Source organism: Pongo abelii, chromosome 20 (genome assembly GCF_028885655.2).
Source record: "Pongo abelii isolate AG06213 chromosome 20, NHGRI_mPonAbe1-v2.0_pri, whole genome shotgun sequence".
In the NCBI taxonomy this organism is placed as follows: Eukaryota; Metazoa; Chordata; class Mammalia; order Primates; family Hominidae; genus Pongo; species Pongo abelii.
This window is the reverse complement of record NC_072005.2, coordinates 14873530-14885648: the sequence shown is the minus strand read 5'-3', so window position 1 is coordinate 14885648 and position 12119 is coordinate 14873530. Positions and strand designations below refer to the sequence as shown.

At 42.2% G+C, this 12119-nt stretch overlaps 1 protein-coding gene across 1 annotated transcript; it reads left to right on the top strand.

Moving 5' to 3' along the window:
- The first annotated feature begins 9845 nt into the window (after positions 1-9845).
- Positions 9846-11101, top strand: LOC100439380 (olfactory receptor 7A5). Its single transcript, XM_002828800.5, has one exon. The coding sequence runs from the start codon at positions 9846-9848 to the stop codon at positions 10800-10802; it is 957 nt and encodes a 318-aa protein (XP_002828846.4). The 3' UTR covers positions 10803-11101.
- Positions 11102-12119: the final 1018 nt, after the last annotated feature.

Here is a 12119-nt window from a genome sequence, read left to right as displayed (position 1 = left end):
AAGATTCGTGGTAGAGAAGACCTCAAAATATTTACACCTAACTGTACAACTTGGCCATATCCTTAATACTCAAGGAGTGGCCTACAGACCAAAACTGGCAGCATCAACATCTATTGGGAGCTAGTTATGGATGTTGATATGGTTTGGCTGTGTTGCCAGTCAAATCTCATCTTGAATTGTAGCTCCCATAATTCCCACGTATTGTGAGAGTGAAGTGGCTATGTTGTCTGGGGTATATACCCTGGGGTTTGTTGTTGTGTACGAGGAAAATTAGGACATGGACACACATGAGGAGTTTAGGAGTGGAGATTAAATAGGTAGAAGAGAAGAGAAAGAGAAATAGCTTCCTCTATAGAGAAAGCGGTCTCCAAGGAGAAAGGACCAGCTGGAGGTGAATGCACCAGGTTTTATAGTCCAGTTTGAGGAGGCGGTGTCTGATTTACGTAGAGCTCATAGATTGGTTCGATCAAGTATGACATTTACATAGCACGCAGGGAAGGCTGGTCATCCCATGCTAATCTTCATGTGCAAATGGACTTCCCAGTTGATCAGCACCATCTTGTCTGCTCCTTACAGTGCACGTGGCTGGCAGAGAAGGGAAGATGGAGCCGCCATCTTGAAAAAGTCTAGTCCTTAGTTTCTGCGGGCATTCACCCATGCAAACCCCCAGCTTGCTTGTCTAGGTCTGCAGCTCAACTTTACAGGCTGCTCTTTGTTAGAAAATAACTTGAGGCTGCTTTTCATTAAAAAAGAAAAGCCTTACTGAGGACTCTCATGCCCTTGCTATCTGCCTAAGTAATTCCTTCCTAACTCCTATATCAGGAGGCACCTAGTGGGAGCTAATTGAATTGTGGGGGCAGTTTTCCCCATACTTTTCTCATAGTACTAAATAAGTCTCATGAGAGCTGATGGTTTTATAAGGGGTTTCCCTTTTCACTTGATTCTTATTCTCGCTTTGCCTGCTGCCATGTAAGACATGCCTTTTGCCTTCCACCATGAGTGTGAGGCCTCCCCAGCCATGTGGAACTGTGAGTCCAGAGTCCATTAAACCTCTTTCCTTTATAAATTACCAAGTCTTGGGTATGTCTTTATCAGCAGTGTGAAAACGGACTAATACACATGTAGAATCGCTGGACCCCATCCTAGACCTGATAAATTAGAATCCACATTTGAACAAGATCCAAAAGCAATTCATATAAACTTTGAAGCTGGAGATGTTCTGGTCTAGAATAGTGTTTGCTGCTTCCTCCATGTTAACATTTGTGCTGGATTATCATTTGTGGTGGGGGTATCCTTTGCATTGTTGGATCTTGAACAGCATTCTCAACCTCAACCCCCAGGTGCCAGTAACATCTTCCTAGTTGTGACAACCAAAGTTTTCTCAGATATTTTCAAGTGTCCTTTGGTGGCAAAATCATCCCTGTTTTTTGTTTCTTTGTTTTTGTTTTTTTGAGATGGAGTCTTGCTCTGTCACCCAGGCTTGAGTAATGTCAGCTCACTACAACCTCTGCCTCCCGGGTTCAAGTGATTCTCCTGCCTCAGCCTCCTGAGTAGCTGGGACTACAGGCATACGCCACCATGCCCGGGTAATTTTTGCATTTTTAGTAGAGACGGGGTCTCACTGTGTTGGCCAGGCTGGTCTCGAACTCTTGGCCTCAGGTGATCTGCCCACCTCGGCCTCCCAAAGTGCTGGGATTACAGGTGTGAACCACCACACACAGCCTCATTCCTATTTTTAAACTACTGGCCTCCAGCATGAGAACTGAAAACGTTATGAAGGAGTTTCAACCAAAATTCATCTCTTTCTTGGCTTATAATGTTGAGCAGATCACTGAATCTTTCTGAGCCCCATTACTGCAAATGTAGAACGATGTTCATGACAGTACAGACCACATAAAATAGACATTTACAAACATTAAATAAAATAATCCTTATAAGGTGCCACTCTCAGGACAATGTGCATAAAAGGGTCTAAATATATCTCTTAATTGCTACGTATTTTATCAATGAAGAACTAAAAGACAATTCTTAATTTGTCTGACAAGCATTAAATTACAAATTGTTTTGGTGAAAACATCATGAAGCCGAGGAGTATAGCCAAGCCATGATTTATATCAAAGGAACACAATACTCCCTCTGGCTGAAGAGTGAGATAGAAATTTTCTGAAGTTGGGCCGGGCACAGTGGCTCACGCCTGTAATCCCAGCACTTTGGGAGGCCAAGGCGGGTGGATCCCCTGAGGTCAGGAGTTCGAGACCAGCCTGGCCAACATGACAAAACCCCTTCTCTACTAAAAATATAAAAATTAGCCAGGCATGGCGGTGGGCACCTGTAGTTCTAGCTACTCGGGAGGCTGAGGCAGAATCGCTTGAACCCAGGAGGCGGAGGTTGCAGTGAGCTGAGATCACAGCACTGCATTCCAGCATGGGGGGCACAGCGAGACTCTGTCTCAAAAAAAAAAGAGAAATTTTCTTAAGGTATCAGGGGCTGTATTCCCACAATAAGTCAAGGCTTTGGAGATATAAGGGGAGTAGGCAAGATGGGTTTCTCGTCTTAGATTTGGAGGAAACTTTGTCTCAGGATTGGGATAGTTGTTACAAAGTTAGACTTCTGGAAGAAAGGAGAGTTCATGTTGAAAGAGTAAGAAAGACTGGTTCATCCAGTCTCTTGGGAACAGAGAATCTGCAGGATTTTTTTCTTTCTGTGCAAAGCAATGTCCCACAGGGACATAATGTACTCGGGGTTTCAAATAACAAGAAGAAATGTGCCTATTGAGCAGATGTGGGAAGCTATAAATATTTCATCTGCTGTTGTCCCTCAGGCACCCCTGGGTTGGATGGAATATCACTGTTTCTTTTGAAGTCCTAAGTCTGGCTCAGAGACAGATGCTTTACTCTTTCCTACTGCCTAGTCTGCTGAGCAGAGCTTCAGTCTCCACCGTCAATCATCCAGTGAGGAATTTGCATTTACACAAGGACACTCTTCTTTGGAGCGATCTCCTCCTGGTGAGTGGGAGAGCCCAGTGGGAACTGCAGGAAAACAATAGAGAGAATAGATGCAGAGAATATTTACCTGAGATCACCTGAGAGCCAGTCCAGCCTAGCCTAGAGCCAAGAGATTGCTGCGGTTATTTGCTTGGTTGATTAATTAAGTAATGTCTCGTTTTATGATGCAAAAAAAGAAAAGTGAACACTGAACTCAGCAATCCAAGGGTGATGACTGTTGACATTTAGTGAAGGTCACAGAAGCCCAATTAGAAGGAATAGGAGGTGTAAAATGATTTTCGTAAAAGTACAACATACATCTTTGTAATTAAGGGGAGTAGAGAAATCGTGTATTGGCTGTGGAGGGATATACAGTCATGTAAAGACATTTCTTTTTTACTTTTAAAATGGAGCATATTTCAGTTTGATTCTATACCCGTGAGAAAAATCCAGATGAACGGATTGCTTGCAAATACCGTTTTGCAACAGCAGTTCACAATGCTTATATTTTGCAGGATTTTCTCTTATGCTAGGTATTCAGATAATACAAAATATTTAATAGGTGAGAGACTATGTACTAATGAGCTGTACTTGCATTTGTTTCCTCACTTGCGTGGCTGAATATATTTGTGTGTTGTTTAGACCTGTGATTTGATGCTTCTAAACAACTCACAGTGTATAGGATAGACTTTATCAAAGAGAGTGATCTAGCCCAGAATATCAATAGTGCTGAGATTGAGAAACACTGTGGCGAGGAATATCTGCTGGCTTCTTGGTTTTTGGAGTTTTGTTGTTTGTTTGTTTTTCCTTTGAGACAGAGCCTCACTCTGTCGTGCAAGCCTCTGTCCATGCAACTGCTGGAATGCAGTAGCATGATCTCAGCTCACTGCTGCCTCAACCTCCTTGGCTCCGGTGATCCTCCCACCTCAGTCTCCAGAGTAGCTGGAACTACTGGTGTGCACCACCATGCTAGGCTAATTTTTGTATTTCTTTTGTAGAGATGGAGTTTCACCATGTTGTCCAGGCTGGTCTCGAACTCCTGGGCTCAAGCAATTTACTTGCCTCAGCCTCCCAAAGTGCTAGGATTGCAGACATGTGCCACCACGCCCAGCCTGTATGTGTTTTTAATATTTTATCTGTCTGGAGATTGTTTCCACAAGACATTATAACACTTATTTCTGTCACCGAAATTAGAGTACCCCTTTGCCATCTGTTTAAAAATTCCAATGCAAATCTATGACAGCTGAGAAAGTTCCCCACTCCACCCCCGCTCAGGCTGATGGACGTGAGATTTCTTACTGTTCTCTTAAAATATTACTGACTTTGAGCAAATATTCATATATTTCATCAAGATTTTGATTGCCTTATGTTTACTATATGCCCATTTTTATATAGTTACCAGCGTTTAAAATTATTTTTTATCAATGATTCTTTTTCAGTTGACTTTTGGGGAAATTTATTGGCCATAAAAAGTTTAAAATATTCTCTAGTTAAATATATACCTATCATCTTACTTCTGCATTTATTGCTTTAGTTAAGGTGATTTGCCCACCCACAGATTTCATATGTAGTTTTCCTGTTTTCATGGAAAAGGCATTGTTTACTTTTTTTTTTGAAACAGAGTCTCGCCCTGTCAACCAGGCTGGAATGCAGTGGTGCAATCTTGGCTCACTACAACCTTCGTTTCCTGGATCCAAGTGATTCTCCCACCTCAGCCTCCTGAGTAGCTTGAACTACAGGCAAGTGCCACCATACCCAGCTAATTTTTGTATTTTTGATAGACATGGGGTTTTGCCATGTTGCCCAGGCTGGTCTTGAACTCCTGACCTCAAGTGATCCACCCACCTTGACCTTCCAAAGTGCTAGGATTACAGGCGTGAGCCACCGTACCTGGCTGACACTGAGGTTTTCAATTCCTCTGACTTTGTGTAAGATGTGTGAGGTAGGTGACCAATTTTATTTCTTCCAGACGAATAGCTATTTATGACAGCATTTATTTAAATATCCAATCCTTTCTAACTAAATTGAAATACAAGCTTGCTGTATATTAAATGCCCATGTATACTGAGAACAAAGTCCTAATTCATTCAGCAAATAATAACTGAGCATCTGCTCTGTGCAAGAGCTTTTTATGAACAGTGTATGCCATATTCTTTTATAACTAGATTTTTGCCAATGTATTAATTTATGTTGATATGATTAAATTATTATTATATCATGTCAGTTAATTTTCAATACTTCAACAATTTTATTCACTACAGTTGATTATATTTAACCTGGTTTTATTCTCCTACCATTCTTTCTAATTTTATAATTCTTTTTTTAATAATGCGTACATTGTCACATCTTTTTATGAAAATACAAAGGTAGCCAGGCACTGTGGCTCAGGCCTGTAATCCCAACACTTTGGGAGGCCGAGGTGGGTGGATCACAAGGTCAGGAGATCGAGACCAACCTGGCCAACATGGTGAAACCCCGACTCTATTAAAAATACAAAAATTAGCCAGGTGTTGTGGCTCATGACTGTAATCCCAGCTACTTGGGAGGTTGAGGCAGGAGAATCGCTTGAACCCAGGAGGCGGAGGTTGCCAGTGAGCCAAGATCGCGCCACTGCACTCCAGCCTGGTGACAGAGCAAGACTGGGTTAAAAAAAAGAAAGAAAGAAGGAAAGAAAGAAAGAAAGAGAAAAAGAAAGAAAGAAAAAGAAAGAGAGAAGGGAGGGAGGGAGGAAGCGAGGGAGGGAGGGAAAAAAATACATAAGTGAACATCCATGGTAACATCCCTGCTCATTTTGACCTTGTGCTATAATGGTGAAAATACAGTAGAATTAAATAAAGGTGCATGATGCAATGTCATAAGGTGTAAATCAAATAAAGAATATTTCTTAGTGTAAAATAATAGAATTGTCAGGCCAAGCGAGGTGACTCATGCCTATAATTCCAGCACTTTGGGAGGCCCAGCTGGGAGGATCACATGAAGCCAAGAGTTTGAGACCAGCCTGCGCAACAAAACAAGACCCTGTCTCTACAAGCATGAACAAAATTAGCCAGATATGGTGACACATGCCTTTCGTCCCAGCCATTCAAGAAGCTGAGGCATGAGTATTATATAAGCCCAGAAATTTGAGGTTGCAATGAGCTATGATTTCACCACTGTACTCCATCTTTAGCAAGAGAGTAAGACCCTATCTCAACAATGAATAAATAGAATACAACAGAATAGAATAGAATAGTCATGATGTGTGCAAAATTTAATATATACTATGGTCTGGGCAGGCATTTTCATGTTGGACAAAGACCAGAAACAAGCTCATTGGATTTGTCAAAAAAGTGATCAAAATTCAAAGTCCACAAGTAGCAAAAAAATAAAATACAATAGGCCAGGCACGGTGGCTCATGCCTGTAATCCCAGCACTTTGGGAGGCCGAGGCAGGCAGATCACGAGGTCAGGAGATCGAGACCATCCTGGCTAACACGGTGAAACCCCATCTGTACTAAAAATACAAAAAATTAGCCGGGCATGGTGGCGGGTGCCTGTAGTGCCAGCTACTCAGGAGGCTGAGGCAGGAGAAGGGCGTGAACCCAGGAGGCTGAGCTTGCAGTGAGCCGATAGCGCGCCATTGCACTCCAGCCTGGGCGACAGAGCAAGATTCTGTCTCAAAAAATAAAAAATAAAATAAAATAAAATAAATAAAAGCCACATAGGAAATACAAGAAAAGTGAGGAAGGGACTGCTTCACCCACTCTCAATTCATATAAAAACCAATTGATCAAGTAAATGTGGAATAGGCACAGAAAAAAATGAGCCTTTTACTGTTTCATATAAAAATGCCCAAATTTTGTCATTGTTTGTATGTTTCCTTTTGTGAATTGTTGGTTTATTCTGTTTGCTCCATTTTTCTATTAGGATGTTCAATCTGTGCCTTTGCTGCCAAAAAGATATCATTAGTTTTTGTCATGGGTAGCAGCTATCTGGGGCCGGTATCATGTAGGCAGTAAGAATTTACCAAGACAGTTGTAGATAAAGAAAGGCAAATTTATTAGAGAAAGGATAATAATACATTGCAAGGGTGCAATGGGCAGGTCAGCAAGAAAGGAGCTGACTGCATGGAGACAAAGGCTTGCTGGGGATTTTATAGGATGGTGCTTGTGCTGTGAGCTGAAGAGGGCTTTGTGCAGTACTGATAATGCCAAGGTTGCAGTGAGCTAACTTGCATTTTTCCATCAGCTGAGGGTCTGCTGATAAGACGGGTACAGGAAGATTGTGGGTCATTTGCACAGGAGAGCTATGTGTCCTGGACCATGAAGAAAGGCAGACTTAGAGCTTATCTATCTTCTGTTTTTGTTTTTCCCTGCTTCAGCCAGCCTGACTCCATTTCCCTAATTAGGACTCCACAGTCGTGTCTTTTGGATAACTTTATTTACTTATTTCTAGTTCCAAAAGGAAAGCTAAAACTTTAATAATCATTAAAACCAACATAATTAAATATTATTGTTAAATTAAAAACCATGAAGTAAATAAAGATATCAGAATTCTTTATTTTTGATCTTTTATTAATTTTGCCAGGCATCAGGGAGATACAATGGAAGCTGAAATGTAACCATAACCAGGGAAGCTTTTTATTTTCCATCCTATAAAATCCCCAGCAAGCCTTTGTCTCCTCACAGTCAACTCCTTTCTTGCTAACCTACCCACTGCACCCTTGCAATGTATTTTTATCCTTTCTCTGAGGGATTCCCTGAGTTTATTAGACCTTTTTCCTTACTGGGGTCTGTTTAATTTCTCTCACTCTGTTTATTGAACAGCTCTTTTATGTTTCTTTAAACACAGGGCTGAAAACAGTCATACTAAAATCGAAGTCCAAGTTTACATGTGTATACAGACTGGTGAACTGGAATTTCTTGGTACCAATTCTACATTCTGTAGGGAAAAAAAGAATCTGATATTAAAAGCTTTCCTTGAGCCAAATGCAGTAGCTCATGCCTGTAATTCCAGCACTTTGGGAGGCCAAAGTGGAAGGTTCACTTGAGGCCAGGAGTTCAAGACCAGCCTGGGCAACATAGCCAGACCTGGTCTCTACAGAAAAATACAGAACTCAGCCAAGGATGGTGGCACATGGCTGTGGCCCCAGCTACTTGGGAGGCTGAGGCAGGAGGATCGCTTGAGCCTGGGTGGTTGAAGCTGCAGTGAGCTATGATCGCACCACTGTACTCCTGCCTGGGCCCTCATTGGCCAGTGTGCTGCATGTGTATATGTGTGTGTGAGTGAGTGTGTCTGCATGTTTTTGGAGTGACAGCAGGTTTCAGAGCAAGAGGGACCTGGCCTCAATATATTTTATTATAAAGGAGACCAATAAAACAGAGGCCAGAACTCAAGAAACCAGAAGGAAATAAAGAGGGGATGCATTTCAATTGATGGGACACCTTTCTAGTCCACTTAATAAAGTGCAGGTGCAACAGCATCTAGACAGATGGACACTTTGTCTCTTGATGTTTTAACAACCTGGTCCCCTTATTCTGCAACATCGTCTGACACCATCTCCCATCACTCTCCCTCTTACTGATTCCCTAGCCACACTGGCTTCTGTGTTGGACTTGAACATCTGAAAGAAGCACATCCCAACCAGGCGCAGTGGTTCACGCCTATAATCCCAGCACTTTGGGAGGCCAAGGTGAGCAGATCACCTGAGGTCAGGAGTTCAAGACCAGCCTGACCAACATGGAGAAACCCCATCTCTACTAAAAATACAAAATTAGCCAGGCGTGGTGATGCATGCCTGTAATCCCAGCTACTCGGGAGGCTGAGGCAGGAGAATCGCTTGAACCTGGGAGGCAGAGGTTGCAGTGATCTGAGATTGTGCCACTGCACTCCAGCCTGGAGACAGAGTGAGACTCCGTCTCAAAAAAAAAAAAAGAAAGAAAGAAAAAAAGAAGTACATCCCTCAAAGTTTTTGCACTGCGATTCCTCCTGCCAGGCACCCACTTCAACAGATAACCTCATGACTCTTACCCTGTCTTCCTTGAGATCTTTTTTCAAACGTCAGCTTGTTTGCAGGTCTTGAATAATAATCAGCAAACAAACAAACAAAAGAAACACTTCATACCCTCCCTCCTTTTTACCTGCTTTGTTTATTTTCCAAGCGCCTGTTCCCATCTGACATATTATATGATTGTTTAATTTGTTTATATTCTTTCTTCATCATTAGATTGCAGAGACTTTTGTTTTTCAGCATTGTTCACTCATTATCTAGACAGTGACAAGAACGTGGTCAACATTCAGTTTATATTCCTCAAATGCATAGAAGAAGTTCTCATTCTTTTTTGGCGGGGGGATGGAGTCTTGCTCAGTCACCCAGGCTGGAGTGCAGTGGCGCGATCTGGGCTCACTGCAAGCTCCGCCTCCCAGGTTCACACCATTCTCCTTCCTCAGCCTCCTGAGTAGCTGGGACTACAGGTGCCCACCACCATGCCTGGCTAATTTTTTTTGTATTTTTAGTAGAGACGGGGTTTCACCGTGTTAGCCAGGATGGTCTCGATCTCCTGACCTTGTGATCCACCCGCCTCGGCCTCCCAAAGTGCTGGGATTACAGGTGTGAGCCACCGCGCCCAGCCAGAAGTTCTCACTCTAATTGCAGAATGTATGCTCTCTTCAGTTAAGGCTCAGGGTGGGAATGAGTTCCTAATCAGAGATGACATGGAGATCCCTTAAAGAGAACCAGATTCATACACAAAATATAAGATAATTTATTGGCTATAAAATATGAATGATGGTATTTCTGAAGGGTTAGTGATGCATGCCTGTCCAGGTTTTTTTCTCTCTCTCTCTTTCTCTCTCACTCTCTCTGATAGTCACTTCAATCAAATGGAACCAGGAAATGATACACAAATTCCAGAATTTCTTCTGGGATTTTCACAAGAACCTGGACTGCAACCCTGCCTCTTTGGGCTGTTCCTGTCCATGTACCTGGTCACCGTGCCCGGGAACCTGCTCATCATCCTGGCCACAATCTCAGACTCCCACCTCCACACCCCCATGTACTTCTTCCTCTCCAACCTGTCCTTTGCTGACATTTGTGTTACTTCCACCTCCATTCCAAAAATGCTGATAAACATCCAGACACAGAACAAAGTCATCACCTACACAGCCTGCCTCATGCGGATGTATTTTTTCATGCTCTTTGCTGAATTTGAAAACTTCCTCCTGGCTGTAACGGCCTATGACCGTTTTGTGGCCATCTGTCACCCCCTGCACTACATGGTCATTATGAACCCTCGGCTCTGTGGACTGCTGGTTCTGGCGTCCTGGACCATGAGTGCTCTGCATTCCTTGCTACAAATTTTAATGGTACTACGGCTGTCCTTCTGCACAGCCTTAGAAGTCCCCCACTTTTTCTGTGAACTTAATCAGGTCATCCAACTTGCTTGTTCTGATAGCTTTCTTAATCACGTGGTGATATATTTTACAGTTGTGCTGCTGGGTGGAGGTCCCCTGACTGGGATCCTTTACTCTTACTCTAAGATAATTTCCTCCATACGTGCAATCTCATCAGCTCAGGGGAAGTACAAGGCATTTTCCACCTGTGCATCTCACCTCTCAGTTGTCTCCTTATTTTATGGTGCAATCCTAGGGTTGTACATTAGTTCTGCTGCCACCCACAACTCACACTCAAGTGCAACAGCCTCAGTGATGTACACTGTGGTCACCCCCATGCTGAACCCCTTTATCTATAGTCTGAGGAATAAAGACATAAAGAGGGCTCTGGGAAGACATTTGTTGCGGGGAACAATGAAAGGGCAATTTTTCAAGAAGTGCCCGTGATTGCAGGGCTCTAAGCTTCAGAAGTAGTAACTGTCTTAAGGGCGGTGCAAGATGTGCTTTGTTAAACAGATGCTTGAAGGCAGCATGCTCTTTAAGAGTCATCACCACTCCCTAATCTCAAGTACCCAGGGACACAAACACTGCAGAAGGCCGCAGGGACCTCTGCCTAGGAAAACCAGAGACCTTTGTTCATGTGTTTATCTGCTGACCTTCTCTCCACTATTATCCTATGACCCTGCCATATCCCCCTCTCCGAGAAACACCCAAGAATGATCAATAAATACTTAATAAAAAAAATTAAAAAAAAAGAAGTAGTAACTGTCATTCTTCAATCAGATAGTGAAAATAGAACTTGCTCCTTCTATGAATACTTATTATATTTCTGGGAGTTTCAATTTGTGTGATTTCAACCGGCCTTGTAGAATTTAAGCAACTCCTTTTATTAAGCTTTCTGCTCTCTGATATCCAACAGTTTTTTCTCTTTGTCGTTTTCCTACTTTCTCAAGGTTATTTCCGACTTTGGATCAGAAACTCTTTGGAGAGTTCCATTTGTCTCATACAGGGAAGAGTTGTACGTCTCCTGTGGCATAGACTACACTTGGCAATTGGGGTAATTGATGTAAATTTATAGTGGAGGATGACCTGAGACCACAATTTTTTCACTTTTGTATTCTTCAGTCCTATGTCTGTCTCTACCTTCAGTGCTCCTCCTGATAACGTAGACCTGAACATACTCGTGTATTTTGCAGCTGGTCATGAGATTGTGTTGTCTTCATTAGGACATCATGTCTTTGTCAGTGCCGTGTCCACAGTACCTGCCATACTCCCTGGCATAGTACGGTAAGGCAAAAATTGTTTATCAAAAACATGTTCCAAGTGCAATGTCCACTGAAAGACAAACTTGCATATGTTGATTAACTTAATATGGCCTTACAGTCAGAGATGACCTTAAATATGATGGAGTAAAATTGTCAATCATATGCTGAATTGCTATGGAAGACTTGTTTCTATGATGTTCATGGACTCATTGAAGTATGGAAGCTTAGTGCCCATATATAAGTTTATTTATTGGAGTGATGGATTTGGTGCCATGGTCTATAATGTTTCATTCATCCATACTTCTGTTTTTGTTTCAAAATTTTTAGTGCTCCCTACAAATACGAATCCTTCCATCCCACTAACCAAAATACCTCCTTCATTATAAAATTTTGTCGTAAACATTAAAGTGCAGGTCAGTGAACAATATTCAACGTATCATCAATTTATTAATCTCTTTTATGCTCTAAATTCTCTTAAATACTCATGATTAAAGAATGA